Here is a 17,645-nt window from a genome sequence, read left to right on the forward strand (position 1 = left end):
CATTCCACGAGTTCAAACATTAAAACCTACCTTACAACAAATCAACTGTTCTGTGCATTCTGGTCATTTCGGACTTCAATTTTCTGGCTAACATGCCATCAGGGCCCTAAACATAAATTAGCATGCAGTGCATGTATATTCCACAAATTTTCTACAAATCTATGACATGTCTTAGGTACGAAAATGATGAAATCCCATATGAGGAATTTTTTTTGATATTGGTACAAATCAAGTACAGTATTAAACTGGTTACAATTAAGTACCTAAATATCTAGCTGCAATAATGTAGCCTTGGACAAAAGACATAATTTCTGATGGATGGTGTTTATAAGTATAGGCAGGGTATGAATATTCATTCTAATAAATATCAAGGTGAGAATTAAAGATACTCTTTGCGGTGTTATTTGTCACAATCAACACGCTCTATTGTGTTCTAAATCAAGAGATACAATGTACTGTACACATGTATGGTAATAATGCTGCATCCATCAAGATTTGTTTCCATTCTTGCTTGTTTAAAGTTCCTACTTTAGATGCTTTTCATATGGACGATACTATGTTAAATACCATAGTTTGACTTATTTATATCCACATGGCAAATTAATGTTTCAATCAATCCACTCCTCTGGCATAAAATCAGGAATAGATGGTACGCTCACTAAATGCCAATACAATGTATATCTAGAAGTTTAGCATTGTAAAGTGTTATTGACATTGAAATAGAACAAATGGCTTATTAAGCTTATTATGGCATCAACATACACTCAACAATAATTATCTCGAGGGGAACCCATTATTATGACATGGTAAACATTGCATGTCTATATAACTTGAACTTTAAGCCACCCAGACATCACAGCAACATATGCTTGACATTATCCATTCCATTTCCCAGTAATCTGAACAGATGTTTTGAATATAATACACATGAACTACATCTCATTTTTCATAAGTTTTACCCCCTCTCAGTGGAGTTGATACACAAACAGCACTAGGCTGTCCTGCACAACTTGTATCACCCTTTATAAACAGCTGCAGACTCCTCTCTCATCACCTGTGACAACCTATGACTTTGTAACAAAACTGGTCAGGTGTTACACATAGACAATATGGTTCCCTTCACAAAACTGACAGCAAGTCAGTGTCTATTTTTTCTGCCCAGTCATTTTGCACTCAAGAATAGTGTGACAACATTGTTATTCAATACAAATTTGATTTTCCTGCGAGAGATAAATAATACCAAACAATACATAAGGTTTCTGTCACAGCGCTCCTTTATTTCTGCTCTTTTGCTAGCATTTCTATACAATAGGATTGACAACAAAATATTACTCTACATCAATAGCTGAATTCTGAATGTCTCCACTTAATCATTCTTTTGGGGTAAATATTTTGATTAACATCGTTTGTGGTAATATCTTGTTAAGAAGCACACAAAGAGAATGTGTAAGTAAAATTGTTGAACAATACATTTAAAAAATTGCATTCACACCCAAATCATAATTTAATCACATCAAGAAACTGGTCCCTCAATTACAGACCATCTAGAGCAATAAATCAGTTATAAATGATATACAAAATGTATATCTATATTATGTTACTTAGCAAAACTATTTTTTTCACATGATCTAATTTCCAGTTGGCACGGAATAGGTATGTACAAATTCCTGTGAAAAAGAAATTATACCAGAGATATAGGTTTTGTGTCATATATTATTTCTTTTGATGAGATCTAATTATAACAAATAATTGTTCAATTGTATCATTAAGTATATATTAAATATTTGTTTCAGCACACAAGAAATTATAAGTGCTGCATTTGAGACTTCTGTTCCTGCTGTATGTACACATTCTTTGCCATGGACTTAGCATTCAAATGACAAGACGGATATCAAGGAACAAAATCTTGTGCCAAGACTATAAACCACCTGATAGTGTTGAGCTAGAACAATCTAAACCCCTGTGTTATAACTGATTCTCATACGATTTACTCCGGTCAATGTTGAACACAAGTAAGACAATTGAACATTTGGGCCCGTAATCATTATGTTTTAATCGCAGAGGTAGAAAAGTTTTACAATTTGCACAAGATATTGCATGCACTGCATTATAAAGCATCACATTTAGATAGAATCGCCTTCAAGAGATACAGTAAAAAAATCATCTTATTGGTAAATATTGTCTTGAACAAATCTGGTATGATAAGGTCAAAAGCATGCAGAATGGTTTTAACTAAACATCTGGTTGATAGTAACTGCGGAGAATTTACCATGACATATCTGACATGACCTGTTGTAGATCTCGGAAACTAAGATAAGGCATAATTGCATGGTACGTGCACCCTTAAGATGAATAACTTCCAGGTGGTTCAAACAAAAATGAAAAAGAAATTAATGAACTGTCAAATATCCAGTATATCTGGAATGGACAAAAGTGAACAGTAACAAGTTATAAAGTATTACGAAAAAGACGTAAAGTCATATAAAAATCAAACAATGTCATTCCAAAACTAAGTGAACAACATATTCATAGAGTCCGGTATATTATTTTGCAGACACCCATTACAAAGGAATTGCAGAATTTAAGAAGTTCTCAAGTTCTAAGCTGTGAGAAATAGTTATAATAACAAGCAGAATTATCTAAAGATTTCAACTTATGATCAACCACTTTAATCTTTTGGTAAAATTTGACACCATGCACTTCATCAATTAACCTAATGGTATGATCATGAAAACATCATCCAGTGCAAAAATAACAACATCCATAAATAAGTACATTTAAGTACATGTAATCAAATATAATTAGTTCTCCACCGAAAATGATAATTAAAAAATGTCAAATATTATACATATAAGCAATCAAAAGGAAAGTCGGGTTTAAGCACTTTCAATTTGCATGTCAAATTCTGACATTATTTTGACAGCAAGCATGTATCGTATCCTGGTTGTAGTTTTAGTCTGTTTTATCCAGAGCCTTTAATCTTTCCAGCAGTGGGGGATGTGAGTAGCTCCATGTAGAATACAGCCAATCCACAACAGGGAAACCCAGATTGTCCTTGTTTAGTTTTATAAGGGAGGATTTTAAATCCGCAGCCTTGTTCATTTTCTTACTAAATGCATCAGCTTCAAATTCAAATTTACGACTGAGGACTGTCATACAGAAGGATAAAACCTGTAATCAGAAATACCAGAGATCTTTAACATATGTACACAAATGATATTTTTTAAATCAAATTTTTTTAGAACAAAGTAATATTTATATAGCATTCTAATCTAAAGGTTTCTGATATCTTATCAGCCTTTTAATTAATCAGCCCATATATTATACCTTCAACAAGAGGCCCATGGGCCTTAACGGTCACCTGAGTTTTGAAATATTTCTGTTACATTTGACACTTTTTGACCCTGCCCACCAGCCCCTTGGGGCCAATATTTGCATACCAGCAAACTGTCTTCCAAAACTGCTAATTCCAATAAAAATGACACAAATGATAGTCAAAAATGTGATTTCCTTATATAAACAACAGTAAAGGGTACCTCCTCCAACGGGGCAAACATGAGACCCCAGGGCCATGAAATACACAACTTTGGTAAAGCACCTTAAGACCCTTCCACCTATGAAAAGTATCTGATTCTACCTTATTTGGGTCTTGAGAAGAAGATTTCTGAATTTTCAGCTAATTTGACCTTTTTTTGGCCCTGCCCATAGCCCCTGGGGGTCAGTCAGGGCCAACATGTGCATACCATCAAACTGTCATCCCATGCTAATAATGTTAACCAAGTTAGAATGAATTCCAATAGAAATGAAACAAATGATACCCAAAAATGTGATTTTCCTATATAAACTATAGTAAAGTTTACCCCCTCCCCAGGCGAAAACATGAGACCCCTAGGTTTATTTCTAAGCCTTTTAATCTGATTTCCCTACTCAAATTTGGGCCACACCTTTTATTTACAAACTGCCAATGTATCAAATCTCATTAGATTGACTCTTTAATTAATAATACCGGGTACTATCCCCAGTTATAGATCTACAGAATTTCTCTCTATAATGACTGCCTAGCTATGTAAACTCATAGACTGTACCACTTTAAAACTGAATCCCTGCTTATTCATAAAATGAAATCCAAATCTCTTCTGATATCTATTCTTGATGAATAAGTAAACTGTTTCAAAAGAAAATTTTAATGGAGAAGGTGCCACTGCATAAGTTTTTATGACACAGGATAAGTTATCATAAGCTTCACTCAATAGAACTATCACATTTTTACAAGTGAATAGAAAGCTTTATTGTGAACAGTTTTTATGTATGTTGCTACTTTCTGACAGTCAAAAAGGACAGATCAGATTTAGGATAGTTTTAATGTATTTCATCTTTAACATCATGATAACCCAGATGTTTTCGTAATTATGAATAGGAGCCCTAGCTGTGGGTTGAAAAATGCCCTCCCCCCTTTCCCACACTCTTAAAAATACCAAAGTATTCATCATTCTTGTGAAATATAACTATATTCCATTATCAAATAGGAAACCAAGAATATTCTTTATGTTTAATTACATATAGTTGTTGGTAAGAGATTCTTACCTCATGATAGGGAGAGAAGATGAATTGGAATATGATGAGCATCCCAATCAGGATTGGCTGAGTGTTAAATCCAAAGGCTGAATACAATATAGTCTCCTTAATGAGGAAGGCAAATATCATAAAACACAAAAATGTGTTCACCTGGAAAGAAAAAGCAGTTGTTATAAATGGTTACCCATGATCATGGACAATCAGTGTTTCAGACTTAGGAGCTAATATTATATTTGATATCTAGGACGTCTTTTACCAAGAAAAGAGGTGACATATACGTATGTATTAAATAATCACCTGTTATCTTAGCAAGGGAAGATTTTGTTAGGAAATTTAATTGACAGATTTACAAACTGATAATAATCATTGAAGTGAAACCCAAATTATCAATACCCTTTCTTTTCAGGTCAAATATCATAAATAGTGAAAGGTATATTTTAGTAAATGAATTACCTTTAAGATACATCATTTTTATTCATCTGAGAAAAACAAAAAGCAAGATTTGACAGCAGTGATCCCAGCATGCTTTCAGGCAAATATAATACGTGACTCGGAGATTTTTTAGATATTCATAAGTAGTTTAAGGATTGAAAGTGGGTAAAAGACAGATGCAAACTGTACTCTGGGTTATTTTCAGGAATAACACAATCAACCTTAAGTGTATCTATCCTATCAAAATGATGACGAGGACAACATAGAATCCTATCATAACCAATACCTGACTGATCACCAAATTATTCAGGTTATGATTCAGTTTCCAGTGACCCAACTCATGAGCAAGTACAGCTAGGATCTCATCATCGGTACAGCCCTGCTTCTTGTGCTTTTCTTTTTTTTCTTCTTTGTCTGTTTTCTTTTCTTCAACATTAGCAGGTTCTTCAGATTCCTGAAAATCAAATGATTCTTTAAACATATTTTTAAAAATTATTGAATTTTTACTGAATTTCCTTTAAATTCATGGTGATATATCAGTATATTTTGGGACAGAGTGTTGTGAATGTACACGACGACTTCTCTAAAAGATCAGCTGTTTATGTCAGCTCATTCTGAAGGTGATGTTCGGCCATGCGCGACTACAATCGGGGTAGTCTACATCTGGTGAAGCTTGTACCTGCTAGCTTAATTGCAGACTATACTTGCCATTGTCGGCATATTATACATTTTTGTATATGATATTCGGCCACCCTTCATATTATTGGTGTCAGAAGTAAATGGGAATAATTTAAGCAGTGCCTTTACAGCGATACACTGTGTGCACATACGTAGTGGTAGCTATTTATAGCCACGCATTGCAGGGTGCTGCACGGTCAGTGTACTTTTGTTTAGTACGTAGCAGTTTTCACAAATCCATTTAATTTTAACACGTCATGTTGTTTCTATATCAGGTTGTGTATTGACTATTGACAGACGAGACAAGTACATTTACCTGTGCTTGTACTAGCTTGAAGTCAACAGATAGAGGACATGGTACGATCCTATTTATATGGACAGATCCCTATACCCACTGACAACTTGTTGTGAGGGGATTACAAGGGGGAAGATTTTTATGCTGCCAAACACTTAGTATAAGATACCCAAGACATTCAACAGGGTGTGAGAAAAAATAATTGTTCACCTCCTTGCGAGTGGGCGAGGGCGATCTCAGCCTGAGGAAGAAGATTCTTAAGTTGATCATTTTACTCTTACTTGTCTGGCAATTGCAAATGTTCCACAGCTCAAGAATCACCCTCTGAGGTTGGGATCCTCTATCTCACTACCAAGGGAGTGAATGATTATTTTTTTCTCATAGACTGTTTGACCTCTTGTCTAATTATGCCAATACAGTATGTTGAGAACATACTAAGGTTGAGACCTCACATTGACATCGGTAAAATTGTGGATTAATATTAGAGAAAAATAATCATTCACCCCCATGGGGGTGAGACAGAGGAACCTCAACCCGAGGGGAAGATTCTTATGTTACCAAACACGAGGCTTGCCGAGTGTTTGGTAGCTTAATTATCTTACCCCGAGGATTGAGATTCCCCTGTCTCACTTCCATGGGGGTGAATGATTATTTTTCTCTTACCCTGTTTACCCTCTTATGTATCTAGTATTGACGTTACATCAATGCAAGGAAATGTTGATTTGACGTGATTGAATTGTCAACGTGACGTCATGGTACTGTTGCTGTGATGTCATAGTATTGTTGACGTGATGAAATACAATTGTTGAGAACGTGAGAAGAGCATGTGTAACTTGTCTTTTCCCTAGGTTGAGATAAGAAAATCTCACCCCAGTAAAACTGTGGATATCCCTGTCCAGGGTAGGAGAAACTCCGATCTAGAAAATGAAGTCTATATAATAATGTTCAAATATCTATACTTTGATCAACATAGATATATATAGCAAAGACCACGCAACATTTTAATCAACACAGATACATCATGTACCTCCTGTGATTTGTCTTTTTGTTCTGAATCCTCTTTCTCCTCGCCTGGAGGTTTGTAGTCTTCTATCAAAGTATCAAACAGAACAATTCTCTTATTCTTGAAGAATCCGTAGAAGTAGGCATTACTGTGGGCTGATCGCTTTGAGCCTGGAAAGAGAAACTTCATTGTCAAATACCACTCAATTAAAGAGACGACTTGTATTTGGAAACCATATATTTATCACTTACCAAAGTTCAATTTAAATCCGGTTGTCCCCAAACTGCCATAGCTAGGTTATTTGGGTGTTGACTTCATAAAGCAATGAATGCAATAATTTGTTGTTTTTTTACTTGACATCAATTAATTCTTTAAACATCAAACATTCTTATCTGACAAAAAAGTTTAGCTGGGCATCTGATGTTTAAGTATTACACAATAAACAAATAACCCACCAATTTAGAAATATGAAAGACTAAAATTATGAACTATGTACAACTTTAGAGAAACAAGTCATTCATACTGTAACTTTATATAATTACATATCTAATGGAGTAAACTTATAATTGAGTATGAAATAGTTGCTACATAGATCATATTTGAAAATAAACTTGCACAAATACACAATCATCAGAAAACACTCAAAAAATATCCTTTATGTAAATTTCCACACATGTATCTAAATTAACCATCAAAATAATTGTATTACAACACAGAAAACCGATATAAAGATCTGTATTGACAAGTTTCATTTCCACACAGCAGGTACAAAATCACACTTAGCTACTCTTTACCTTCCACAACAAAGAGCTTTGTCAAAGGGAAGTCAATGCTGGCAGCTAAGGCTTCAATCCTAGTTCGGAGTTGTCCCTCAGGCAGGGGGGTAAACTTATCAAAAAGGGGAGCAATATAGTCAGCATAGATGGTGATCAGCAGCTGGAAATGGAGAATAATACATATAATATTATCTAACACAAAAATAAAAAATAGAAATTTGTTTTTGAGGACAAAAAACATATCTCCTTTCTCACCTTCCTAATGGAAAGGATGCATGTATTTTTTCCAGTCTCATCAAGATTACTTTGAACTGTTGAACATTATGCTCCAACTGCATGGACAGGATTGTACTGAAAATTCTGCACTTGATTGACCTTTGACCTTGTAATAACTTTAAGGTTACTGCATCTCTTTGGATATTCAAGTGCAGTTTTGCAATTTTCAAAAGTGAGGGACAGTGCTGGTAATCACTAGTAAAATCATGATTGATCATAACTTTTACAAATTACAAACGTGACTGATGATCGATTGCAATAACATCACTCCTAGACCTCTAATGAATGTTTAAACCAAATTAGAAGGGTGCGAGGTGTGTATTTTTGGACTAACAAGTTTTCCACAAACTTACCCCAAAAACTTTAAAGTGGCTTTCGGTGCCAAAAAAGTGAAGTCCACAAAATGGTAAAATGTGAAAAAATCACAAAGTGTTTCTGCATAATTTTCCATAACATCACTCCTAGACCTCTAATGAATGTATAAACCAAATTAGAAGGGCGTGAGGTGTGTACTTTTGGACTTCCAAGCTTTCCAAAAAACTTAAAAGTCTTGGTTGGGACGCTAATGCCGACCCCGGGGTAATAGCATTATTAGCTCACTATTACTCGTAACCGGTGAGCAAAAAATCCAACATTCATTCACATTCTAAAACCTTATAAAGTTAAGTTTAGAAAGGTTTAAGAACGTATAAATACTGGATTTTTAGTGCACATTAAGTTCCTATCTAAAGGGATAGGGTTTTTTAATTTAAATATCATTAACATTTGTTGCAAATGTTGGAGTATTTTATCTTAAAATTGTTGTATTCTGATAATTCATGTACATTACCATTGTAATCATGAAAACATTTTTGGAACTATATTTTGTGTTACCATGGTGACAATAGTAGCTAGCTAACTTCTGTTCCACTACTGTGCACACATGTACAATCTACAGAACAATGGTATAAAGTGATGTACTTATATTATTGTGAGACAGTTGAATTTTGCAATCTGTCTGCGGTAATTTTAAATTGGTTAACGTGAATATAAGGATTGATTGTCAAACTTCCCTTCATCAGTCTATGCAAGCAACAAAACTGACAACCAATCCAAGATTGATAAGTTATCTAACAAGAAACAAGGCTCATATACTTGTGATTTGTTTTTAAACATTACATGTATTACTAGGTAATATTATCTTCTGAATTTTTTTTTTTTTTCACAAAAGTTTACTTTTCTAATTTCACAAAAGTCTGAAAATACGTTAATTGTTTCCAATAGAGCACTGACATACTTTTCTTAAAATCTTGAATGAAATTTAGACTTACCAAAGACACCACAAAGGTAAAGAGCCATGTGTAGATGAAGAAATAGTCACCACCGATCTGGATAATGTAGATCAGCCCAGAGACAATTGGTAGGGAGATACACTGCATCACAATAAACTTTTTTACCTGATCCTTAACAAAAAACCCAGGTGTCTGCAAAAAACAAAGAATCATGTCAGTAACACAGGGTATCATCACAGGACCCTGAGAATAATGAATGTCTGTTATCAATTCTGGAAAAATGCTAACCCTAATAATGCTGTTAATATCCTAGTTATACAGAATCGGGGCATTTTCCATCTAATTTAAATGACTATGGAGTTTAACAAGGAAGTTCAACAATACCAAATTAGCCTTGTCCTTGCCCTACAGTTCATTATTGTGTCAAAAATAAAAAAGAAGCCCATTCATCTCAGCATCTGTATTGTAGTTCTCCCGAAATTTTCCCCTGGTTATTAGATAAATGGTAAATAATTGTATAGGTAATTGTTTGTGGTGTGACCTATTTCTAACAGATGATAAACTTAACGACTTGCCTGTTTGTTGAATCCATGCTTTTCCTCCAACACAAATGTAGAGTACACTGTCCATGGAAGGGAGGTAACTGTGGAAAATATGCTGGTGAGGAATAGGAAAACTAAAGACTGGAGGATCTGTGGGTTATCAAAAGGTTATATACATCATTCAGGTATTGTACTAGTTTTCAGACCACAAGATAAACAAAAGTAATAACAACTGATATAAATATGGAAATCATGGATTGAATTTTTCATATCTGATTATATGATTTGTGATTAATTCCTTGCATGCATGCAGAATTATAAATAAATAACTTTTTAAATAATATGTATTGTTCCATGGCAACACATGTATGATAGTTTAATTATTATAGACATTTCATTTGTTTTCTTTACACCTACCTCATATTCAGGTCCATATTCAAATCTACTTGTTATCTCTCCAGCATACCACCATATAAATGGAAACCCACCAAAAATCAAAATAAGCTGCAAAAAAAAAAAGAATAATAATAAGATAAACAAGTGCAATCAATGATTGCGAAAGCTCACCGGCGGCAGCAATCACACTATGCATTCATTTTTTATGTATGTATAAGCATGTCATTTTGAAATTGTATGTCACATAATATCGCTCCTAGACCTCTAATGGATGTATAAACCTAATAAGAAGGGTGTGGACTTACAAGCTTTCCAAAACTTACCCCCAAAATCTTTAAAGTGGGTTTTTGTGTCAAAAAAAGTAAGTCCACTAAATGGTAAAATGCCCAAAAAAATCGTAATTTTTTTTCTGCATGATTTTGTCACAGCATCACTCCTGGACCTCTAATGAATGTATAAACCCAATTAGAAGGGTGATAGGTGTATACTTTTGGACTTACCCACAAAACTTTAAAGTGAGTTTTGGTGCCAAAAAAGTTAAGTCCACAAAATGGTAAAATGCAAAAAAATCACAATTTTTTTCTGCATGATTTTGCCATAACATCACTCCTAGACCTCTAATGAATGTAAAAACCAAATTAGAAGGGCATGAGGTGTACACTTTTGGACTTGCAAGCTTTCCAAAAACTTACCCCAAAAACTTTAAAGTTTTTGGGTGGGACGCCGACGTGACAGCATTAGCGCTCGGTTACTCGTAACCGGTGAGCTAAAAGCAACAAAAGTCCTAGTCACAGCAAGTTTGAAACATGATTTTTTTTCTTCATTTGGTGAATTTTGTCAATAGATGATCACTTTATCTTATTCTACACAATTATTCCAATTGGTCACTTTTTACTTTTGCTTCAAATCATAAAGGATTTCTCTTATTTTGACATACTGGCAGCGCATCCTAAAAAACCTGATTATCTAAATAATTGATCCAATATATCTGTTACCTGTATGTATCTGAAGTGACAGGCAACATGCTAGAACAGCATACTTACTATAAGCGTCAATGTCATGTGATAGGGAATAGTTTTTACATGTATATGACCCCACAAAGACAACACAATACATTACAAACAAATCACATGATATGTTGACACTGAATACTACTGTTCACATAGTATTTCATGTAGATAATTAATCTTATTAAAGCCAAGAGGAAGAGCAATAAATCTTACTGTTGATTCTAACTGAGAATATAATCCCTGCCAGAAGCCAAAGGTACTTTTGTCCAGCTGATAAAGACGTGCTTTGGTAAAAGTCTCTTGATCCAACACATGTTTTAGTGTATCTGGTACCGTCTCCACGGTCCGAGCTAGAAATCTCTGAAATACATTATACATATCAAATAACTTTAGTTAAAATATGAACACACATACATACATCCACAGAAAAAATATTAAAAACAAGCAAAAAATAAAAAGCTAGAAATCTCTGAAATACATTATACATATCAAATAACTTTAGTTAAAATATGAACACACATACATACATCCACAGAAAAAATATTAAAAACAAGCAAAAATTAGATGTTTCCAATCATTACGATACATATAAAAATACCAAATTTCCAAATCAATGTCTTTACAAGAGTCTTATGTTCCATTGTTAAATAATATTGCATGCGAGCTAGGTCATATAATTTACTACAAGTATATGGTGTATTTTTATAGGGATATATATCATAGAATAGATTATCTTATATTCATAGAACATAACACTCTTGTAATCATTTACAGATCTTAGACCTTCATGTATATTTACATAGATATATGTGTAAGATTAGTGTTTAAACACATTGTGGACATTAATCTGATTGCAAGTTGGACAGATCATCTATCTGTCAAATGTTATGTCTTTGTATCTGGACCAGAAGAAACTTGAATTACATGTACAATGTGCATATATTTGGATTTGTAACCAGGAAATGAAAACTGAATTGATACCACTGTTCAGACCAGAAGATTTGTCAAAAGTCGATCTGCCGATTGCTCTGGACCTTTGTATGCGAGTAATGGATGCATGATATTTTTGGTGATTTTGAGTGAGGGTACCCAATTTATATGAGACTAAATTACCCAGAGTTCCAACCCTGGCAATATATGTGTTTGGTAAATTGCTGATATTTAACGACCAGTTTCAAGTTTCCTCTGGCCCTGAAATATCTTGTGTATAGGGCCATGCATGGCCAGAGCACACTATTCCCAACAGAGTGAATTCCTCATTTTCATATTATGCCTAGTATGCTCTTGAGACTTGCTAGACTGTTATTACAATCCGGGCACCAACATTTCAGATAATTATACCAACTAAAGGTCTCTGGCTAATCATTTGTTAAGACATTACAATGGATCAGTCAAATTTCTCATCCTGTAAACCTCTAACATTGTTAGAGTAGGACACAGGCGTTTGAAGTTCTGATAGTAAATACCCCTATTTTTATATGGTATTATATCTCAGTTTGCAGTCAGAACTTCAAACGCCTGTGAGTAGGGCACCTGTACTTGGCCAGGGATGGAGAGTCAGTTAGCCCTCGTCTCTGACTCTGACATCATGTTTGGTGTATATAAGGGCCAGAGTACACCACTGTTTGAAAACTAAACAACACCAATTTAGTTTGATCCCGAAGACACTTGTATTAAATATAACATGACTTGTGGATAAATTAGCAAGCTTAGTTTTCTTGATTTAACTATATAAGAAGTAAAACACAATAAATGATATTTGGTCTTTTCCTTCCATTGTGTTCCGATTCAGGGAGTTAGGTAGTTGCACTGTCACGTTATGCCACTCCCGATTTTATTATATTTGCATCAAAATCTTAGCTAGTCTATAGTGTACACCACACGTGTCGAAGAATTCCACGTTTTCATATATATACATGTAGTAGAGCGCTCTGACCCTACACTACAGGCTACACAAGGCATGGTGTAAGGGCCATAGGAAACTAGGACTAACATTCAAGCTAGCGAGTCGGTGTTGTCGTTTAGATAGTCATATATGTATAGGAACACTAACCCGAGTTTCCTCTGGCCTTTACACCATGTCTGTTATACCAGACATGTTGTCAGGAACAGAGCAAACTCGGACAATAGGAACACGTGCAGAAGTGCCTGGTTCATTGTTAATAATACCTGTCTCGATGATAAATATGATTCCCACACGTACACAATCCACTGAAACCCGAGAACAGCTACAAATATTGAGGTCTCAGAAAGCTCCATGTTGCTACAAATGCCGGCTTTGTAATCATCTGTCTGCGTCAGATCGGTGCTTGGAAAACTTAAGCGTATAGAAGATGCAGAAAACAAATGCGCGCGAAATTTATAAGACACCTGGAAAATATCAGGAAATTGCAAAACTATGGTATAATGCTATATTTAGAGCGCCGTATGTCGATTTAAAAATTACAGACATAGATTCCAGTAATTTTGTAGTAATGCGATTATTTTGGCGAGGGGTCTGGGGGCCAAAATTTCAGGAAATGAAATGATCATCTCAGTACCGAATTAAGGTCACTCTTACTATGATTTTCTCCAACTTCGCTAATTATCGGATTGTTCTGTTATTAAAACTTACAATCTTCTTTTGTTGCATATCTAGCCAATGTTAAATATTGATGGGGTTCGATCATACCGCTTGAGATGACGCTATTAAATTATATTTAACACTAATATAATTCAAAACAAGCCTTTTTAGCGTTTATCAAACGCACGGTGGTCTTTTTTCGAAGGGAATTTGAGAACGGACCGGTCTGTGCTGTTGTAGTTGTGTTCTTGGGCAAGAAACTTTAACCTAATTGCTCCGGGTGCCATCGGCGGGCCTCCCATATGCTGTTCTGTGAGGTAGTCGCCAACTACTACAAGGCGTCTGTGCCTAAAATGACCCAATCGGATAACCTCGGGCCTTTCCGGCAAGTTAGGAAAAAATTTGAGAAGAATACCCGAGGAGTTCTGATTGAAAACGACCCTGACTATTCATGGGGCGATCAACCCAACAAACAAACCGATGGGGCTGAGGCATTGAGGTAATCCTTACTGACTGGGTTGTAACACTGGGACACGTCATTGTCGTACATAGCTTTGTTTCGCGAACTTGACGTTCTAGCAAGAAAAATACATGATAATCCAAATAAAAACTACCCATTTTTTATAGCAAACGAGGAATTTTTATGTGTATTATTATCAGAGACTTGCATAGTCTCTGTTATTTTCTATTTCTATTGATAGAGCGTCAAACTTACGACTTTTAATTCTCTGGTCACTTTATCACACTGTAAACTTGTGCAAAGTCATATGAAAAACCACGTGACCCTGTGATAGGTCTTATTTTTTGTGACGATCAACATTAGTGTATGTGTCGCGCCTCAAAATAGACCATATAAACATTGAATGGCTATTGTGCATGCATAACATGTATTCATACGCATGGAATGATGTCACAATTTGAGTGTCACTTATATTACTGTAAATCCAGCCTGTCTGGTTACCAGGTAGTTTGTATCGTGGCTTTACCATCCAAATGTAGCTGTATTTGATAAGTAGAAGTAAGATATATGTATAGATATAAAATGACAAACCAATGTTATATGGTTATATTTTAATAAAAGAATATAGTATAAATCTATGGTAGCACACCACAGTAAGACAGCCTGGCCATGGGCAATTTTTTTGTTAAGCAAATAACTCCTGTATTATGATATGTATAAAAAATGAAAAAATAAATGTACACTATAATTGGTATATCCAGTATGAAGTAGTACATACAGGCTTCACATTTATTAAAACAAAAATCAATAAATTGGTTCCGGATTTTAAATATCCGGATTTTCCGAACGTGTGTTTACACAGGAAATTTAGTTTCGCCTACAGCGCAAAATGGAAGCCCACAGAAAAGGTAAGATAGCGGAAAAACTTAATTTACAACATATGTCCAAACAAGATTAATTCTGTCTTTGGGATAGAGATATTTAATTTTAAATAGGTTTCAGAAAAAAAATTGTGTAGAGAATTGTGCCATTTTGGGTCAAATATCATAATATTTTGCAATTTTTGAGAATTTTTTAAGCTGTTACCATGGTATTCACAGCTCTAAAAATCACAGAAAATATCAGTTTACTTATCCTTCAGAGTTCTATTAAAATTGCAAATGTTGTACAGATTTCAAATATATATACTTTATTAGAGGTTATATGTAAGGTTAACTGGCAATGTTTACATATCTAAAGCATGTGCCATATTTTTCAGAATTTGGCATTTTTACTGTACACTGCTACCTATCGTAGCACTAAATACAACACAAATTAGCTGGATCCGTATTAGCGTAAGACAGCATATGTCAAGCTGCATGACTTCTAGCACTAGTGGATGCATCAAAATCAAAATACAAATGGATTTGATCAAGTTCAAAACAAACGATTTCCACCAAGAAAATAATTTTAGAGATGTTATCGATCTGACGGTCGCTACGTTTTACCTATATTTCCCCTTAGTTTTCTCTCCGTTCCTTTCCTTGACCGACACTAGATTTTTCATGTTTGGATAATTTGACTCCTGCGACCTTGACCTTCACGATTTGTGATGCGAAGACCTTGAATTGTTGCCCATACAATTAAAAGAACATGCTTTTTAACATGTGATAAAAACCTTTTCAATATAATTTATTTTTACCTCTGTCACCTAAATGAAGGTCAATGTCAACAACTATCATACTTTTTTAGCCAGGCATTAGGCCTAGTGCTATCGATGTGCTAAATATCGAGTCAGGACGTGTCAAGATAAAGGAGCAGAGACATTTTAGTGCGATTTTATGAAAATTTTGAATTTTGGCCGGAAAGTAATATCTTTTATCACAGTGCCATATCTTTTATTTTGTGGAAGCAGAACTTTGCATATACCGCTATAAGACCAATCTCTTTATATTGACACAAAAATAACCCAATTATTTCTCCGCAAAAGGTCTACGAACGGTCAAGAAGTTATGGTCGTTCAAATAAGTTCGAAAAAGTTCTATTTATAGACCGGTGACCTTGAACTTTAAAATTCTGTTAAGAAAAATGTTAAGGTAATCACTAGCTCGATATTCTCTAGTGTACTAAAATATGAACGCTGAATCCATTTTCGTTTTTGAGCAGAAATGTTTACAATATTTATGGAAATAAAGAATAAAATGATAATAGTAATAAAAACATGAAGAAAACAATTAATGATGGCAACTGTGATGTTGCGCCCAGGTAGGGACTCAGAAATTGTACTTAGCGTTAACTTTACTTCCACAAACGCCTGTAACCCATAGAAATTAGAGAACAACTGTTTTCCTGGAGGGCGAGTAAACACTGATAATGTCGGGAGGTGCCGGGTTCGGTCACCTCTGATGACCCCTGTTACACGAGTTTTTTTACGAGTTTAAACGTATTTTATTGTAACAAAATTTACAACAGGATTGGGCACAAGTTATTACAACTTATAAACGCACTCTCCTAACACAATGACATATAAATAATTACAAAATGCTTGAAATACATATTTAGTATTGAATAATATATATATATTTTTATAGAAAGATGGAGAGAGAGAGAGAGAGAGAGAGAGAGAGAGAGAGAGAGAGAGAGAGAGAGAGAGAGAGAGAGAGAGAGAGAGAGAGTGAGGGGAAGAGATATGGGGGAGAGGGAGAGAGAGATAATTAATGGATGGGCAATAAAAAAGAAAAACAAATGTACAAAATAACACAAGCATTAATGGTATACATTCAATAACGTATAACGCATATAACAAACAAGTAATAAGGATAAACATTCTCATTTAAGACACAATGGATACACGTTTTACTTTAAAATATAAATCGATTGACTTCTTAAAACCTGTTACTGTCCTTTATGAAATGTTTTATAATTAATATTCAAAGACATTTCTTGATTACCATATAACAGAAAGTCTAAATCTGGGTATTTCGAAAGCATAAAAACACAAACATAATTAGTGAATTAATACACTTTTTTAAATGGTCAAAGTTAACAGTTTGATTTTGATATCTACTTGAATAAGGAGGTGTAGAATTACTTACAGTCGGACCACGACTGTCAAAGTCATCACATGACAGCACAAATTTAAGTAATAAAAGAAAAACTATACTGTTCTGCTTCACAAAGACTTGCATAAATGTTAGATAAACGAAAAGTACACTTGAATACACAACTGTTTTAAACATGGAATAACATCAAAATACAAGGTAATGGTTTAGTTATCATCAGTAATAAATAATGGTGGACTAATGTGAAAACCCGTGCTGGATTGGTTTTTTTTTTTACTTTTTATTAAAAAAAAAAGAAAATCACGTCTAGAGGGGTAACTGTTGTTT

At 34.5% G+C, this 17,645-nt stretch overlaps 1 protein-coding gene and 1 long non-coding RNA gene across 2 annotated transcripts; both read right to left on the reverse strand.

Moving 5' to 3' along the window:
* Positions 1–1,251: 1,251 nt before the first annotated feature.
* On the reverse strand, positions 1,252–13,558 carry LOC117327382 (CAAX prenyl protease 1 homolog). Its single transcript, XM_033884332.1, has 10 exons — positions 13,424–13,558; positions 11,468–11,614; positions 10,266–10,352; positions 9,882–9,998; positions 9,346–9,498; positions 7,778–7,919; positions 7,008–7,153; positions 5,294–5,461; positions 4,585–4,725; positions 1,252–3,171 (listed from the first exon to the last, which is right to left on the reverse strand). The coding sequence occupies exons 1-10, from the start codon at positions 13,511–13,513 to the stop codon at positions 2,953–2,955; spliced, it is 1,410 nt and encodes a 469-aa protein (XP_033740223.1). The 5' UTR covers positions 13,514–13,558; the 3' UTR covers positions 1,252–2,952.
* Positions 13,559–14,873: 1,315 nt separating this feature from the next.
* LOC117327385 lies at positions 14,874–16,503 on the reverse strand. Its single transcript, XR_004532628.1, has 2 exons — positions 15,565–16,503; positions 14,874–14,912 (listed from the first exon to the last, which is right to left on the reverse strand). It is a non-coding gene; the product is annotated as an uncharacterized LOC117327385 (long non-coding RNA).
* Positions 16,504–17,645: the final 1,142 nt, after the last annotated feature.

This window comes from Pecten maximus, chromosome 5 (assembly GCF_902652985.1).
Source record: "Pecten maximus chromosome 5, xPecMax1.1, whole genome shotgun sequence".
Taxonomy (NCBI): Eukaryota; Metazoa; Mollusca; class Bivalvia; order Pectinida; family Pectinidae; genus Pecten; species Pecten maximus.